This window comes from Triturus cristatus, chromosome 1_1 (genome assembly GCF_964204655.1).
Source record: "Triturus cristatus chromosome 1_1, aTriCri1.1, whole genome shotgun sequence".
Lineage (NCBI taxonomy): Eukaryota > Metazoa > Chordata > Amphibia > Caudata > Salamandridae > Triturus > Triturus cristatus.
Genome location: NC_140579.1, coordinates 9456293 through 9475658, shown reverse-complemented (window position 1 = coordinate 9475658; position 19366 = coordinate 9456293). Strand labels below are relative to the sequence as shown.

The 19366-nt window shown below is 43.8% G+C and overlaps 1 protein-coding gene across 1 annotated transcript in view; it reads right to left on the bottom strand.

Moving 5' to 3' along the window:
- The window catches only part of CCR10 (C-C motif chemokine receptor 10), a 32158-nt gene extending 16824 nt beyond the window's left edge, over positions 1-15334 (bottom strand). The window contains exon 1 of the mRNA XM_085653377.1: positions 15239-15334. Within this exon, the coding sequence (XP_085509503.1) occupies positions 15239-15268 (30 nt within the window). The 5' untranslated portion in view covers positions 15269-15334. The remainder of the gene's footprint in view (positions 1-15238) is intronic.
- Between the last annotated feature and the right edge of the window lie 4032 nt (positions 15335-19366).

Genomic DNA, 19366 nt, shown 5'->3' with positions numbered 1-19366 from the left:
ACTTTACCATTGAATTGTATGTTTAGTAACTTTCAAATATAGTGGCTTCATTAGTTTTCTATCTGTTCTTGATTCTAAGATACAGTACTAAGATTTTAATCTGTTCTCTAGTTTTTTAGTAGGACAGCTGAACTTGCCACAGTGATATAGCATTTAAGGCTCTGTTGCTGTATGGACATGGTAACATTAACTTTCTACATGCCTCTCTTTTAATTATCATGCAAGCTACCTTTTGAACTACATAGCTTACATAGGGATGACTCATTAATATTTAAAAGGAAGGATTTCTGTCAAAAAAAGGTTATCCTAAAAGGCGGCACTGCTGGTTTTACTCTGCAGCAGTCAGTCTACCTAGGCTAGACCAGAAGCCATATTTGACCTGCACTATAGTGAATGGCACAATAGGTGCTGCAGTCCAGAATTGGCATTTGTTTTTGAGTCCTGGGAGCCCTTTCTATACCATATCGGAGGGGATTACAGTCAATTTAGATGTTCCAATTAGGAATAAGCCAGTTCCATGTTTAAAGGGGGTGTACAGGTACTTAACTACTGGTTATCAGGGGTAAAGTGCACAGAATGATAACGCTATCAAAGCAGAGAGGGCAAAAATCTGATAGGACATTATGCAAAAGATGGTCATTTCCTACAGGGAAAGGGCGTGCTGCCTTGTTTTTCTTTTTTAGACTTCTTTGTCTGCAGTCTGGTGTCCTGGGTACGGGTGTGCCGAGTACCACCAGAGAGGGGGAGCTTTCATGCAAGATAGGCAGGGGGGCTGGTTGTCATGGCTTTGGAAATGATGCCGCTGGCTTTGAAGGTTATGCGGGCCAGTAAGGGAAGTCAACGGGATTCCATCAGGATGGGGATGATGTGTTCATATTTCTTTAGGCCCTGCATGACATGTGCCACAGCGTCTCTTTGAACATAGGAGAATCAGCAGATTTCTCAGCAGGTTGGAGCCTCTGAAAGGCTGCTAGGTTCAGTTGAATGACAGACAGAGATCGATAGGTGCTGTCTTGTGCTGACACTGCACAGGCCATAGAGTTTTGGGGTAACTAGACCCTTGTTTAATCTTTAGATTTACCTCTATGGTGGTTCAATTCTGGTTCAGAAAGGGGTTTTACTCCTGCTCTGGGAATCCAAGATTGGGGAAAATTGCGTGTTCAGCTTTCCCCAAACATGTCTGATGCTTTCCTCTCTACTGCCCTCTTCATGGGATTTCAAGAGAACTGAAAACACTTCATAGGGTGGCCACCTGACCCAAGGCCATTGCGGACACTTATCCCCAACCCTGTTCTTTTCACCTATAAATCCTTGTTTTCAGGTGTGCTAGTAAATTTAGTGCCTTAGGGGCAGATTTATGTTAGACTTGCATCAATTTTGTGACGCAGCGGCGGCGTAAACCATGCGCCATGTTGCGCCTTATTTACAACGTGACGCATCTAGGGAGATGCGTCACGTTGTAAAGCTCTGTGCCACATTAAACCTGCGTCAGGTTTAATGTATGCAGGGTGGGCATTCCATCGGAAAAAGCCTCGGAAAAGTGACGCAGGAAAATCTACAAGATTTCACTCCAGTCACTTTTCCGACACTGCTGCGTCAAAACCTTGCGCCTGCTTGAAGCAGGCGCAAGGCATGACGCAGCATGTTAGGTATGGGCAGCTCCTAAACATTGCTGGAGTTGCATCGTGCCTGCGACACGACTCCAGCAATGCGTTGCCCTTACGCCATCAGATGCGTCACGCATCTGTTTATCCTTGCGCCACGATGCACTGCATTGTAAATGCGGCGCATCTGTGGTGGCGCAAGGGTAAACTTGCGTGACGCATCTTTCCTGGCGCATCCATGCTGATTTGCAGGGATGCGCCAGGGAACATAAATCTGCCCCATAGAGTGTACAAAGGGCTACAGCACCCAAAATTCATTAGCTCGGTCTGTTCTTACCTCGGCTGTACCTGTTCTGTCGCTGATGGAAATCTGAGGCCGCTCTTACCTGTGCCGCACCTTTACTTTGCCAGTGAGTGGCGCTTGTGCAGTTCCTGGCTGTGATGGGGAAGTGTGGCATGTGTAAGGGATGCTGGCACTGTTCCTACTGCCTGTGCTGTGTATCCTGCTGGGCATACTTGGCATGTAATATTAGGGTGTGGGTATGATGCACCACCGACGATCTTGTTTGTTCTGCTATCTTTGAGTTTAACCCCAAATAAACACCACTTAACTTTGAATACACAATGCTGACGACCTGCATCATTCACCCCTCAACACAGGGGCGGAGATGTCATTTCTGCTGAAAGAGGGCGTCAGACAGCCTGAAGACGTCTGCTCTGCACTGTAAAGAGAGGCAGTGACTTCCCATAAACCCACAAAGGGCTTTTCAGAGATTGTGAGTCACTTCCGTGTTGCTGAGATGCCAGAGCCTCCTGGGACTTAGCCGCCATCTTGTTTTATGGCTCAATAGACTTTGTGAATCTATTTGCAGTCACATCTCTGGGACACAAGGACTAGACATGTCTGGTTTCACTACTGTTTTCAGTCTGGTGTCACTATTGTTTTCACTGAAAATGATCTGTCCGACTAACAGTACAAGAAATGTATTCCTAATAAATGGAATATCTTCGTCTGAATATTAACTTGTATTAAGTGTGGTAACCAAGGGCGGACTTGCCCACGGGGCAATCATTCAGTGCCCAAAGGGCCCGTCCTGACACTTCAGTGTAGGGTTGTGTTTGGCTTGTTTTATGATCTGCTCTGCGGGTTTCCACTGTTGATTTCCTTCATACTGAAACAAACATTGCCTCCAGGAACTCAAATCTCAGGCAGAGAAGGTTCACGTGTGGCTGTGAGCCCGCAACGATGTGCAGCTCGCACCGTATCTGGTTGTGGTCTCTTTCCAATCATCTTGACATGTCTCTCAAAGGAGCTGGCCTTATGGCTAGAGCGGTCGACCTCGATGCTGGGGAACCGGGTTTAAGTCGCGGCAGGGACGCTCAACATCTTGTGATTCTGGCCAAATCACTTAGGGGCATCTCAGCAACAACCGGCGATAATTATCGCTGAGCGAACTTAGTGCTGGGATAATTATCGCCGGCTAGCGTGGATTTTTATCGCTGAGATAGCATGCTATTAGCAACGCTTATCTCAAAAACGATAAAAATCCATGCGCTAACTGCCTAACGTGAGATTATCGCTGGAATCCCAGCGATAATCTCACGCAATGTGGCGCTAGCTTGCTTATAGGGACTCACAAACTTAGCCATGATATCCACCTTCCATAGGGTATCATGGCTAAGTCAGTCCTGAAGCAGGCGTAAGGAAAGTAGTGATAACAGAGGTTATCGCTACTTTTCCTGCCGCTATGCTTCATAGCGTGGGGCTTGATGATAACCTTGTCTTCTGTTAGATGTTGACTTTTCTTGTCACTACCTCGATCTGATAATAATATTCGATCAGCGGGCCCTTGTGTATCATGCGACGAGTACCACAGCATCTCTCAAGGAAACCGAAGCACTTTACAAGGGTCACTCATTCATTCAGCCTTCAAACCATCTCCTTTGCTCAATTTTGACCGGTCGACCACAGCGACAAGAGTAGTTTGAAACGGGGTAAGGCAGCCACATCCATCTCCTTGACCTCTTGGGGGGTGGAGAACATGGTCTGGTCTAGGGAAGGGGATGTGGACCAAGGGAGTAGCCAGCGAATTCAATCACCCCCAACTTTGATCCATACCTTGAATGCCATTGGGTGAGTGACGCGTGCAAGCCCTACCCACTCTGATGAGGTTCCTTATTAACGCCTTCCATCCATCTTTAAGCCTTTCATGTATATATATATATCCACCTCTCCATCTTTTCATACTTTCAGCCACCCTTTTAATATTAGTTTTCCAACCATCCGTCCACTCACACTTCCAAATATTCATACATCTTTTTTTATCCATCCTTTCTTCTTCATCCGCCAATTCACCCTCCTATTATCAATCCAGCAATCCACCCTTCCACACCTCTATCCAGGCGGCCATTCATCCATTCTCCCATTCTTCCAGAGTTTTATCATTCCAGCCACTTTCTTTCTCTCACTCATGAAAATGTTTTATCCTTACAAACGTCCGTCCATTCGCTCTTCTATCCACCCTTTCATCCTTTTTACCCTTCCTTCTCACAACAGTTTCCTTCTTATTTTCATGGTCCCTTCATTTTACTCTTCCTTCCACATCCCTCTCATCCTCTCTTTCTCTCTCGTTTCCTCTTCATTGTAATTAACTTCCCTTGCTTGATGTCTATTATGGTGCATTTTTAAGAGCTTTTGCAGACAAGAAAGGCTCATAAATAACTGTGCGTTTCAACTCCACCCCTGCTTCAGCTGCAAAAGCGGGTGGTTCACAACGCCACTGAGGTGGACTTAGAGCCGCTTTGGAGTTGGAAAGCCAGGCTTGCATTCTGGCCTCTTCGGCAAATCTCTTAATATCCTTGTGCCTAAAAAAAATTGTAGCAAGTTTGGGCGCTCATATAAAGCTCTCTAATGCTTTTGGGCCAAGTTTGCGCTGTATAAAACTGCAAAAAACTAAAAAAACAAATCTCAGTCAGTTCTGCCTGCAGGCCCCGGGGAGGCGGTGAGAAACCTGACAGTGTGTATACGTTGCCCTAGTGAAACCACGAGGGCTGTCTGTCGGTGTACAAATGACTTCTATTCTGAGATGTTACTCAGTTTTAGAAATACATTTTTAACGCCCACACCTCTATCACAGTCTCTCACTCAGAACCACACGAAAAGAAACAAGCAAACATCTCAGCACAGTCATTCTGCAACGACACCAAAGTGTCTGCCTTCTCTGCCCGTGCTTATCACATAGTGACGTTATCACTTTATTTGTTTCCTGTCAAATACCTCAAGTCTCACGTCTTTAGCCAGGACTTGGGGCCCGATTCACAGAACTATCGGCTTATAACTCCCACCATGCACAGAGCTGTGGGCTAAAACTCGTAGGGGCCGATTCACAGAACTAACTTAAGACAAAATCCTAAACTTACTACTTTTGGTATTCACAGAAGTTAGGATTTTGTCTTAAGTTTGTCTTAAGACAAACTTAAGACAGACTTAAGACAGTCTTAAGACAGACTTAAGACAGACTTAAGACAGACTTAAGACAGACTTAAGACAGACTTAAGACAGACTTAAGACAGTCTTAAGACAGACTTAAGACAGACTTAAGACAGACTTAAGACAGACTTAAGACAGACTTAAGACAGTCTTAAGACAGACTTAAGTTAGGATTTTGTCTTAAGACTGTCTTAAGTCTGTCTTAAGTTTGTCTTAAGACAAACTTAAGACAAAATCCTAACTTCTGTGAATACCAAAAGTAGTAAGTTTAGGATTTTGTCTTAAGTTAGTTCTGTGAATCGGCCCCTACGTGTGGTGTTATCTCATTTACCTTGTGGTTGTTGTTTGGGGTTCAGGGTTAGCCCTAAGTCTGTAGCACCATCAGATGGAGAGGAGATAGAGAAATCCCCTAGATACATTACCGTATTGCTGTGTTCCTGTGAGCTGGATGTGACAGATACTAGGGGGTTGGGGGACAGGCTTCCCCTATTTACCCCAAAGGGTGCTCTTTGATTCAGTGAGAGGTCACAAGGACGGGGCCTGTGCAAATATCAGGAAGTGAGATGTGGCTAATGAGAGAATCATAAAGAGTAGGGCTGGGGCCCGGGGCCCTGGGCTAACCCTGTGATGTACATGTCTCTGTAACTGACATCCAGGTGTGAACTAACTCGAGACACTTCTATGGCCTGTGTTGTGGGACTATCACCTTTGGAGTCACTGCTACCGTGACAGACTGCTTTTCAAGAGAGACGAGAGAGCAGAGGAGTTGGTACTTCAATAGAACGAGACCCCAACATAAAACCTCAAAGATTCAGACCCTAAATCACATTTGGTGTCTGGAAATGTATTGTAAGGAGGGGAGTTAGAGACCCCAAACATTGTCATTTGCCAAGGAGCCAGCCAGGCTGCGTGAGAAGGGGAAGCTCTGCAAGATGTCTGTCTGGGACCAGGACTGGGGGTTAAGGCCTGCTAGTCTCCCTGCTGGGAATCCAAGACCACCTCCCCTGGTGCCTGGAGCAGGAGCGCCTGCCTGCGTGCCAAAACCAGTGTGCCCTGTGAGGTAGAGGAGAGCCTTTGAGGGGGCACAGTCTAGTGGGGTACCCCGTCGAATGAACTCTATGTGTGAGGTTTGAGGAAGCACCTGCTCCACGGATCATGTTGTTGCCCTTTTGTAGCGTAGAGTTAGCAACCCTGTATACCATGAGAGGTCTGCTGTGCCGATTGGGCTAAAGCCTGTGCATATTGCAGAGTCGGTGACTCTGTATACCAAGACAGTCTGCTGTGAAGAAGACCGTCATGCGGTAAGGACTGTTTAATTGTGTGGAAGCAGGCAGTGACCCCATATTTCAGGAGGGGCCACCATGGAAAAGACTGTTGAGGGGTAACGGTGTAGCCTTGTGCGGTACCTGGCGTAACCCCGCATGCCAGGAGCGGCCACCAAGAAGGAATTCACGATGCTGATCAGGCAGGAGCCCATGGGCTGTGTGATACAGTGGATCTGTGTGCTGGAAGGAGTCACCGGGAGCATCAAGAACTACAAATTGATCTGCCATTTCCAGTAACAAAAGTGAGGATGTTGTGGGAGCATATGCATACCATCGCCAATGCCAACGCCAATGCCCTTTATCTGGGACTTCCAGACTCCCTTCGTCAGCATCTTCAGGTAGTGCAAAACTTAGCAGCGAAGGTGATTCTCAAACCAAAAGCCAGGACGCATATGACCCCCCCCATCTTAAGTCCCTACATTGGCTTCCATTGAGGGAACGGATAAAGTACAAGGCGTTGGTTATTTTCTTCAAAGCCCTCCACGGCATGGGAGTTCCTACCTTAGGAAAAGAGCATGCCGCTACACACCGGTGAGAACACTTAGATCGTGTTCCACCAATCTGGCTTGCATCCCTAAAATACGGTTGGTGCGCAGAGGTGGTAGTTCCTTCGCCTTCTTAGGAGCTAACACCTGGAACAAACTGCCGGTAGCTCTGAGAACATCAACAGATCTTTCTCGCTTTAAAAAACTGTTTAAGAACTAAAACCTCCTTAGGACAGCCATCTGAGAACTGTCAGCGCCGGGACACTCCATCCGGAGTAGCTGTGCGCTCTACAAGTACCCGTCATTCATTCATTCATCACCCAGGCAAGGGACCCAAGACGGGAGCGTCGCAGCTACCACTGAGTTAGCCACCTGGACAGCATGTGGCCGATTCACCCGTACTCAGCTACAGCCACTGAGAGCGGCTTGGACGGGGTGCACTCAGGAACGCCAGCTGCTCCATGCCTGCTGGTGCATGTAAGACTGGTTTCAGGCTTGTCAGCCCCTGGGAATCTTGTTGCGAGTGTTTCATCGTGGATGACTTTCTCGAGGCTTTATAGTGTTACGAGCAAGGCAATTCGAGTTGTGGCGCGTAACGAATAAGCATGCAGTAGTCCTCAGAGACCCGAGGACTAGACACATCATGTGTGTAAAAGGTCCTATGTACCAAAGACCTATGAGGCCATGGCACCGTTAAAGTTAGGGCCAAATCAAGCAACACACCAAGCAAAAGTAAAAGATGTAGTCTTAAATGTCCTAAAGCCTTAGTCGCGCTAAGGTTGTAGAGGAGTCTAGCCTGTCCTTTACCGCGCGTATGCGCGATAACGGACAGGTTAGACGCCTCTATGGGGATATTTGCGCAGCATGGGCTGACTATAGTCCTCGATGTCACAGCCCATACTTTGATGAATTGGGGTTTTTCTACACTTTTTTAGTGTGACTACAGCTCCAGGTCATTGGGGCTCGGAGGACTACTGGATGCTTATTCTTTACGTGCCACAGCTTAAATTGCCTTGCTCGTAACCCTATCAAGCCTTGAGAAAGTCATCCTCGATGAAACACGTGACCGCAGTTTTTTTCCTTTGATACTGACCTGCGTGCCATCGAACAATAAAGTTTTGGATCTGCTACATTGGCAGACCATGATGACATAACTGTGTAGTGCTCTGGATTTGTGATTGAACTATTATTTGACGGTTATTCTGTGTATTTATGATGAGGTTCAGACACGTGTTTCTTCTCTGTGATGATCAGTTTGTAACCAACGCCTATTCCCATGATTGGAGATATATGGTGTGTTTGACTAATGATCAAGGCAGAGGCGGAAGTGTTCTGAGTGTCATGATATAGGTAGGCGTTTGTACCGCCTATGATTAAGCGCATGGGTAGGCACTTTATGGAAAAAGTTGCCTTGACACTCAGGCCAGGCTCCCAAAGGACAGCCAAGGCCTTACATATCGACATTAATCAAAACACCTTTACTGGTTTGTACTAGGCTAATGATCATCCCAGGGGAGACCACATGTGAAGCCGAGACCAGAGAGGAGCAGCTTTTTGTACATGGCTCTCTTTCTCCTATTGTTAACTATTTATAAAAATGTATTTATGCATTTAGTTTTGAATGTAGCAGTTCTGTCAGAAACACTGAATGTAGTAATACTAAGGGACAAATCACCATGTTGGTCAGTAAGCCTCTGACCGCTCATTGGAGGCTTACTGACCGACACCATAGGTTTACAGTCTGACCACTGAATTTTCAAGAGTGTAAACCAACCGGTCAATCCGACTGTGTTCCGACGGGCTTAGGAAGCCCTTCGGCCAGTTGTATACCTATCATATTCCCTTACAGATGGCGTTTCCGGGATTATGATGTCGGTATCCGAAAGCCTTTCCATGTCAAGCTTTCTGACATGGAAAGGCTGTCAGAAAGCAACTTTGGGGGCCCCTAGCAGGGCCCTCATCCCTCCGCGGCCTACGGTTGTTGAGCTGGTGCCCCCCTGAAAATCCCCGCACCGTGTGGCTGGCACCATGAGGTGCAGGGATTTACACAAACTCCCAATGTGTGGTCACATTATCCCTTACGATTGCCTGTGCCGTCAGGACGTGCCTTTTCGCAGCATTAATAAACGTCGTTGGGAAACTCGCACCCGTGTTTATCCCTCAGACCCTTTATTTCTTCGTATTTACACATACTCGTGGGGACATTCTATTAACCTTTATTATTGGTCCCTTGATGATTGCGCTTATACGTTACTGACGGCCTTAATACTTCTTTGAATTATATCCAGCTTGAATTTCTGTCACACTTATCCTGCGTGTTGACTCTGTACCCAGCCGTGTTGGAATTATCACTGGCCGTGGGATCCTTCTACACCATAGCAACTGAATTCAGCCCTGAAGAGTCGTAGGTTATTGTACCCCGACGAAACATGTGTCGGCTGGTTGCGTGTCCTTGTCGGAATAAAGAATACACAAGCTCTACTTCTGCCTTTTTTACATTTTTGTGTTATGTAATATTGCAACATTGCATTGAAACTCTTATGTGTGCACAGGATCACTTTTGCGGTCACATTGTAATCCGGTGTTTGGAACCGCCTACCTACGGTCGGACCGGTTCCCACACCGAGACGGTGTCAGTCAGAGGCCTCTCCGACCGACATCGTAATAGGGCCCTTAGTGTAAATAGTAGCAATGCAGAATATTAGGCCATTGCGGTAAACTGATTGAAGTCCATCAGCTATATATATAAGTACACTGCAAATACTCACATAATGTATATTTACAGTTTAAAGCTCGAGGAAATGGTACAATTTGCATAAAATCGTATTTTTGGGGGACTTCTTTGGAGGATCCCTGGTGGTTTTGCAGCGGTGCTGCCGGTGCCACTGCAGCACCGCCAAGCATATTAGGAGTTTCCTCACTGCCACAGTTTTCCTGGCGTTGAGCCTGCCATGAAAAGTGTGGCGGTGAATAAACAAAGGGGGCCCTTTGTGCCAGGGGATGCATGCAGGGGGGCACATGGTATATATCAATAAATGCTGCCATCGTAGGGTCTCTTTAAAAAGTTACTGGCTGAGACACAGCAGTGGCACAGGATTTCTTGTACGAATATTCTCTTGCTTATTGATACTGATGATACTGATAATCATGGCATATAATATGAGAATTATTTACCTTCCACACAGTGGGAAGACAATAAATATACATGCCATTGGAAGTTAAAGCAACTCTGGTCACAGGAGACCTAGGGTTCAATCGTCACTTGCCTAATTGGCCACACTTGTGTCATCCCCAGCAAATGGCATTATCATTCTGTTTCTCTTTTTATTTATCTGACATCTGACATACTGAAAGCATTTACACACACACACACAAAGACACACACACACACACACACGCACGCACGCACACACACACACACGCACGCACGCACTCACGCACGCACGCACACACACACACACACGCGCTGTGGGTTGTCTATTTTCGGGTAGTATGCTCCACCTTGTCAGTGGTGTGACTTTGCTCAGACCACTGGCAAAAGGCCAATCCAAGCTCGATTTTCTAGGGGGCCAACAATTTTCTCATTTATTGTAAATTTCTCCCCTTTGATATAAAATTCGAACAAAATATTGAAAAAAATATCGAGGTGCAGAAATATTGAGTGTGAAATATTGTGATGCACAAATATCATGAGCAGAAATAGCTTGGCCAAGAATATCGATTTTTAAAGTAAGTAATATCCATGTTAAAAACATCTATGTTGGTAATGTTGTTTGTAAAAAGATTGTTATTAATAATATTGTTTTTTTAAATTATTTGTATGTATTTTAGTTCATATTTTAACTGCCTATTTTATAAATTGTTTGTATGATTATTTTTTAACTTAGTTTGTAAATTTTTAGATGTTTATGAGTTTTATTTAATAGTTTATTTGTATTTTTAGTGCTTAAGTAGGTTGCGGGGCTTATAGGGTACAGGGTGAGAAGTAAATTAATTTTAATAATTATTAATTAATATAAAATATTCAATAGTTAATTATGTTAATTGTGTCATAATTTTTTTCAATTATGTGTAGCTTTAGGTGCGAGCTGTGGGGTTTGTAGAGGTATAAGGTGGGAAGTATTTTAATTATAATTATTTAATAATTATTGTTTTATTATTAATAATTATTTAATTGATATTTATATAAATTGTGTATATGTATAAATATATATGCATATGATATATATATTTATTTTTTTAAAGTTTCCCAAAAATGTGTTAATTGTAATATGTTATAATTATTTTAATAATAGTTTTAAATTATATACGTTTAAATAAACATATGCATATGTATATATGAGTTTTTTAAATGAATATAACATTTTTATATAAACTTAAATTATTTAAATATATTTAATTTACATTATATTACTGTTAATATATATAATATTTATTATGTTTAAGTATGTTTATATTAAAAAACGATTTTTTTTGCGTTCGATATTAGTGTATAACTATATTTTTTTAAATACTTTTGTTATTTACATTATAGTATAGGATAACAATATTTTCTATTGTATATTTTTGACACGATACTTATGTCCCACGACATTTGTTGCTTCGATATTTTGTCATTGAACCCTTGCATATCTTGCATCGATATTCGGAATGATGATGGCTTTGAAATGGCAGAAAATAGTTTACGTGGATACTGTGGAGAACATCAACCCAACTGTAGCGAACGTGAGTCACAATCCATGCTAATATTTAAGCAACAGATGCCCAGTTAACTACCAGTTTCAATGAGGAAGGCACTAGTAACAACAACAGACAGAAATCAAAGATCAGATGGTGCCTTATGAAAACTGGTACATACATTCCTTACCAGAGCATTTGTAGAGTGTACGTGGTAGCTAGTATCACCTTTATGTTGGTTGTGAGCCTAAGAATGTACCTCCTGTTATGTTATGTTATGTTATTGGTGTTTGTAACGCGCACGGCTACTCAGGAGTGTCCCGGCGCAGCTACTTATCCGTTGCTTTTATTGCTCCCCTGTCCATTCCCATCCCACTTTGGAAATCCCCAACCATCCCCCGAGCTGCCCCCCTCCTTTCTTTTTTCCAGGGCCCAGAGGCACCACAATACGTGTGCGCTATAGACAGCCATTTTGGATTGTCTTCTCTTACCGTTACAAGATGTCCGCCACGTGGAGGCATCCTTACGTATCCAATGCATACACCATGTGTAGAGTGCCAATGGAAGCAGCCATTTGGAAAGCCAATTGGTCAGCGATCACCTTTAAAGAATGGGACCTATTGGCAATGCCAATACTGTGTTTGCTTGCGTCTCTGCTTTTTATTTGTACCTCTTTTGCACGAAAAGTGGCTTTGTCTGTAATGTGCTGTTCCTATTATAAAACTACATTGGAATGAAGAGAAGAAGAGGAGGAATACTGTTAACTGAATGCTTCCTTAGTCCAATCTTGTGTCGCCACAATTCTAAGGTTCGTGCACCCTATTAAACCATGAAGCAGACAATGTTTAGATGACCTCACTTTTAAGGACCCTTGACTAGTGGCGTAAATAAGAACCCAAAATGTAAAACAATACTTGGCACACAGGGGGCAAGATCAAAAACTGTCATTTAAGGCTCGGAAATATATTAATCGCAGCTTTGCTTCCACTGTTTGTGAAACCCACGAGTAATTGTCGATTTCTAGGGGCAGCCTCTCTACTGCACACTCACTCCTGCGGTCTGTCCGCAATTTGCACTGATACTTTATTTTTTGTTTTCTTCACCAATAGAATAGTATTCTGGTGGAGAAATACCCTTTTCTGCCCCTGACAACTTTCAAATGTTGCTGCCTCTTTCCCACCCAGGAGGAGCACTAAATAATTGTAGATAGATTTTTACACATACGCTTATGGTGGTAAAAGATGTAAGTATTCACAATGTTACAACTTTGTGAGAGTTTCATGCATGTTAATTGTAAGACTCTGATAATACTACCCAGAATCCCACCCCAATCCTAAACTTCCGACGGTGGAAAATCCACTGTATGAGTAGACGTGTCCCTACTGGAACTTTAGGAGTTCCTTCTTCAGGGTAAATTCTAGACAGAACTCACAGGATTGTTACGATCCACAGTGCCTCGTAGGAGTGAAATATCGACTCAATTTTTTCCTTGCATTCTGGTACTTGTAGTCATTTTTATTCCATTATAAATTCAGGACTACGGGTACAAGGATGCTAATTAAAAACTAAACTGGATGAGCTATTCACATATGCCCTAATACTGATTCTGTGAATCAGGAACTGGGACTTTTTGCACAAAAAAGTTTATCCATCGAGTCCCCTGATTTAAGTTGAAGATCAAGGTCATTTCTATTTAAAGCGGAGCCACAATATTAGATCTCTCTCCCATGGCCACTTTGGTGTTGTGCGACTTTAAAGAAAGGAATATTTGATGCATTCATGTTCAACAATAGCAGACCCCTCCAAATCTATATCCTAAAAAAATTCATAATATTTATTCTTTTGCCGATAAGGGAGAGAGAAATAAGAGATACAGAAAGAATTAGAGTAAGTGAGAAACAAAGTGAGATAGTGTGAAATATAGAGAAAATAGAAAGAAAAGAGAAAGACAGAGAAAATAGAAAGATACAAAGGGAAAGAAAGGGAAGAAAGCAATAGATGGAGAAAGAAGGGGAGTGTGCAAGATATGCAGTGAAAGATGCCGAGAGAAAGAAGCAGTACATTTATCAACTGTTCTTGTATTAAAATCATCTTCAGATTAGGAGAGTTTGAAACCACGGGATTTTGTGAATGAAAAAACCCAAAAAATTTTGTGTTTTTTATGAAGTGCCTAGTTTCTCAATGTCACACACGTTTGCCTTTATTTCTGCACACCATACTTAATTAATATGACACCTTGAAATCAGACGTAACAGCACATTAAAGAACTTCAAGGCTGCACAATATGTACTTTATTTTGAGAATTTTTCTAATATTTGTACGTCATTCCATCCTCTGCCTAAAAAAACCTCGTACATCTAAGCAGAGCTGGTGAGACATTTTTGTACTTAAATTTGTTTGTTTCATTATTAACAATTACAAGCTAGCATACACGATTTTAAAACCATGACATTTAAAATTAAAAAAGGAGACTCCTCTGTGGTAAATTAAGATGCAGGGTAGCCAGTAGTGAGATGATAGGATAACGTTTATTGTTTAGGACGAGAGGCTTCAATTACATGAAAAGTTGGTATGAAAAAAGCATCCTCGTCGCCATTGTGGTAAATGAAGATGCAGGGTAGCCAGTATTAAGGTGATAACAGGATAAAGTTTATTCTTTAGGATGAGAGTCTTAAGTTACATCAAAAGTTCGTATGAAAAAAGCATCCTCGTCGCCATTGTGGTAATTGAAGATGCAGGGTAGCCAGAAGTAAGTTGCTAACAGGATAAAGTTTATTCTTTAGGATGAGAGTCTTAAATTACAGGAAAAGTTGGTATGAAAAAAGCATACTCGTCGGCATTGTGGTAAATGAAGATGCAGGGTAGCCAGTAGTAAGTTGATAACAGGATAAAGTTTATTCTTTAGGATGAGAGTCTTAAGTTACATCAAAAGTTGGTATGAAAAAAGCATCCTCGTCGCCATTGTGGTAAATGAAGATGCAGGGTAGCCAGCAGTAAGGTGATAACAGGATAAAGCTTATTCTTTAGGATGAGAGTCTTAAGTTACAGGAAAAGTTGGTATGAAAAAAGCATCCTCGTCGCCATTGTGGTAAATGAAGATGCAGGGTAGCCAGCAGTAAGGTGATAACAGGATAAAGCTTATTCTTTAGGATGAGAGTCTTAAGTTACAGGAAAAGTTGGTATGAAAAAAGCATCCTCGTCGCCATTGTGGTAAATGAAGATGCAGGGTAGCCAGTATTAAGGTGATAACAGGATAAAGTTTATTCTTTAGGATGAGAGTCTTAAGTTACAGGAAAAGTTGGTATGAAAAAAGCATCCTCGTCGCCATTGTGGTAAATGAAGATGCAGGGTAGCCAGCAGTAAGGTGATAACAGGATAAAGTTTATTCTTTAGGATGAGAGTCTTAAGTTACAGGAAAAGTTGGTATAAAAGATTCCCCACCGGGAGCAGCATCCTTGCTCCTCAGCCCACCTATTCCAACTGACACTCAAACCATGCACACATCAGCAATCTATTACCTCACTCTGGCTGAGCAGGAGGGTACATATAACTAAAGAGAGAGTGTATGGCAAAGACATGGAGATACCATATCCTGTCATGGTCTGATGGCGACGGGATGAATCATTTGGTCCTAGTAGTGGTCAGGCCGGTACTCACCGCCGTGCTTGGTTCGATTTGACTCTCCATCTCTCAGAATAGATGGGCTCTGGCTCGACTGCTGCCTCCCTGTTTTCGTCGTGACTCACACAGGGCAGACTGGCGCTCGCTTTACAGCGACACGAGAGATGGTAGAGGAAGGGGGTGTTTTCAGATTATTTTTGTGGTCATTTTTGGGGGTTTTTACTACAACAGCAAATGCCCACTTGGAGACTGCTGTTCTTGAAAAGCATCAAAAGACGAATTCTAGTGGTGATTATTCACCACAGTGAAGTTTTTGACATGTTCAATTAGTTAAAAGGTAATATTAGTTTATAAACTTTGTTTTACCATTTTTGCTCTCTGGCAAACTATTTTTACGAAAAGTGTTTTTCAATCTTTTCGTTTTTAATATTCAATTTCTCAAAACTTGGTTTTATATTCCATAAGTTTAACATTTTTTTAACTTTAGTTTTCTATTTTTAATAAATATGTTTTGCAATATTTTAGTTTTTATCTTACACACACACTGCGTTTATCAAATGTGAGGTACATGATTTTCTAAGTTTTTTCTCCACTTGGCATTGTCATTGTATTTCATCATAAAGCCTGTCTGCGTTTCTAAATAAAGTGTCTTCCTATCCAAGTTGCAGTCTTGGCTTCTCACAGTGGGTGACGTCAGATTCCTGGAGTGACGTCACTTTCTTTCACCAAAGTCTGTAGGTTGGTCCATCATTCCAGGAACTCACCGTTTCTCCACAGAAGCCCAAGATCTTGCCTGCAAATCTACTCTAGCTTAAAAAAAAATTATGAACAATACAACTCTTTGTTTTACAGAAAATGCAACATTTAAAACGCCATTAAAAAAGGGAAAAACTGAAGGTGGTGATCAAATTTTAAATGAAACATTTAAGGTAGAATGACCAATGAAGGCCCACTCGGGTATGAAATATAGAAATTAGTAATATTGCTCATACTCTCAATGTGATAAAGCTATCTTTTTAGCTTCTCCTCTGTAGACAAACCGTGGGCCATGCACAGGAAAGTTTTTTTTTTTTATAAATGTGCATTTTAATTTATTTGCAATTGCTGTTTGGGATGCGGACCCTGGAAGTCATAAGCAAAAGAGGGGATGGCATGGGCTCTCCCAGGCTAAGGATGAATGTATGAATGCTCTTGCCGCCTCTGTGCATTAAACTGCCACCGTCTGCCAAGGGCAGGCTGTAACCATATGCAAAGTGTGGGCTTCCGCTGTGCGCGTGGCAGCTGTGCTCGTCAGCAGGAAGTTGTCCCCAATGCTCGTTCAGCAGCACACCCCTGCTTGTGGGATTGAACCACAGGCCCGCGAGAAGCCTAGGGCAGGGGTGAAATGTCAGAGTTTTGCTTTTTTCTTGCACGCATCTGCCCCTCTGTTCACTGGTGCATGGGGTGGCACGCACAACCGAATCCTACCCCCTTACTATGGGGCATATCAACAAGGGCTTTATCTCTGCTTTTTTGGCTTTAAAAGCCAAAAAAGCAGAGATAAAACTAGCGCCCTATCAACAACAGGGTGCTAACATGCAAATTTGCATGTTAGCACCCTTTTACTCTACGCTTCCCCTTGCATCTCTAATGAGATGCAAAGGGGGCGTTCCAGAGTACAATAATAGGAGAAATGTCGCTAAGCTACATTTCTCCTATTATCAAGAATGTCGCTAACCCTGTTGGAGACAAAAAAAGCAGCGCTAACCGCGGTTAACGCTGCTTTTTTACGTCTGGTATTTTTCTGACTTAGCCATGATATCCTATGGAAGGAGGATATTATGGCTAAATTTGCCTGTCCCTATCAACAAGGTAACGTGAGATTATCGCTGGCTTTCCAGCGATAACCTCATGTTAGCCTGTTAGCGTGAGGATTTTTATCGCTATTGAGATAAGCGTTGCTAATAGCACGCTATCTCAGCGATAAAAATTCACGCTAGCCGGCGATAATTATCCTAGCGCTAAGCGCGCTTAGAGATAATTATCGCCGGTTGTTGTTGATATGCCCCTAAAAGCCAAAAAAGGAGAGATAAAACTAGCGCCCTATCGACAACAGGGTGCTAACATGCAAATTTGCATGTTAGCACCCTTTTACTCTACGGTTCCCCTTGCATCTCTAATGAGATGCAAAGGGGGCGTTCCAGAGTAAAATAATAGGAGAAATGTCGCTAAGCGACATTTCTCCTATTATCAAGAATGTCGCTAACCCTGTTAGAGACAAAAAAAGCAGCGCTAACCGCGGTTAACGCTGCCTTTTTACGTCTGGTATTTTTCTGATTTAGCCATGATATCCTATGGAAGGAGGATATCATGGCTAAGTTTGCCTGTCCCTATCAACAAGGTAACGTGAGATTATCGCTGGGTTTCCAGCGATAATCTCACGTTAGCCACTTAGCGTGAGGATTTTTATCGCTATTGAGATAAGCGTTGCTAATAGCACGCTATCTCAGTGATAAAAATTCACGCTAGCCGGTGATAATTATCCTAGCGCTAAGTGCGCTTAGAGATAATTATCGCCGGTTGTTGTTGATATGCCCCTAAAAGCCAAAAAAGGAGAGATAAAACTAGCGCCCTATCAACAACAGGGTGCTAACATGCAAATTTGCATGTTAGCACCCTTTTACTCTACGGTTCCCCTTGCATCTCTAATGAGATGCAAAGGGGGCGTTCCAGAGTAAAATAATAGGAGAAATGTCGCTAAGCGACATTTCTCCTATTATCAAGAATGTCGCTAACCCTGTTAGAGACAAAAAAAGCAGCGCTAACCGCGGTTAACGCTGCCTTTTTACGTCTGGTATTTTTCTGATTTAGCCATGATATCCTATGGAAGGAGGATATCATGGCTAAGTTTGCCTGTCCCTATCAACAAGGTAACGTGAGATTATCGCTGGATGGAGGGGCCAGTGCCCAATCGGTTTGAATGGGGCGGGTGTGCAGCCAGAATGTCGGGGGGTTCACAGGGCCCGGGGCTAGTTGGAGCGCAGGGACCTGTATGGTTAGTTCCCCGCTCCTAAGCGCCCAGTCGAGGTACCGCACCACGGCACCCGGACCCCCCCGCTCTCCCTCGGGTTTCGATTGCTGTGGGAGCCCGCAAAAGGGTGCAGGTGGTCAGGTCCGACCTCCGGCCCTCTGGGCGGTTCCATGTGGGGGCGACTGACAGAGCGGGATATCGTGTTGCAGGGCCGCATGGTGCTGCATAGGGCAACGGTCGGGATCTTCTTCTTTTCTGGGCAGTGTGCGCATACCAGAGCGGGGGCGTCCTGGCAGGAAGATGGTTGACCGCATTAACGTAAATTTTGTCTCCCCAGAGATATTCACCTATTGTCTTCACCTATTTCCTCCCTCAGAGATGTTGGTAGGTTTCAGTCCACGCATGCCTGTATGGGGAATGGGGAGTAATTTCCAAAGTACATCGCATGTGTTGGCAGTGGCTCTCCGTGCTAATCTTAGTCTAATTTTGGAAGAGCCCATATGTGACACCAGAGGCTTAGTGGTTGGGCACTGGCCTCACGTGGCAGGGAGCATGGGATTGAGACACCTCTGGTGTAGAGAGACTGGTGCATGTTACAGCTTTGGAATTGATGATTCTGGACACTTGCAATTGGCTCGGGTCAGGTCGTCTGGAGGCTGACCGCTTGGTCGGCTCCTGGTGCGCAGGGGACCATCTTGCGTGAGGAGATTCGGGTGGCTGTTTTAGGCTGCCCGGTGCTCCAGCTGGCCCACGCCTAATGAGCTTGGGGACCAGGGTCCTTGTTTCAGACCGAGTGTGACCCCCGCTGAAAACCCTTCCCCCCAGGCAACTTTTATCATCACATGGGCAGGGAGTCCAGCCCCATTTTAGATTTAGTCTTAAGCAAATGGCCAGGCAGCAGTAATTGGGTTTGCCGCTGGCGGTGCGTGACTACCGGTGCAGTATCCACGCTTGTTTTGTGCCCCCGAGGAGGTTCTCGGGGGACCGCGCCATGGGCATCACAGTGCTCTGGATTAGCCCGATGGGGGTGAGGCCACGCGGGTGCAACACCGCAGAATCTTGCAGCAGGCAATTTGCAGGGAATTCAAATGTGAATGTTCTAGGTTTTCATGTGTTCATTTTGTGCTAGGTCTGCACAGGAAACTCACAAATTC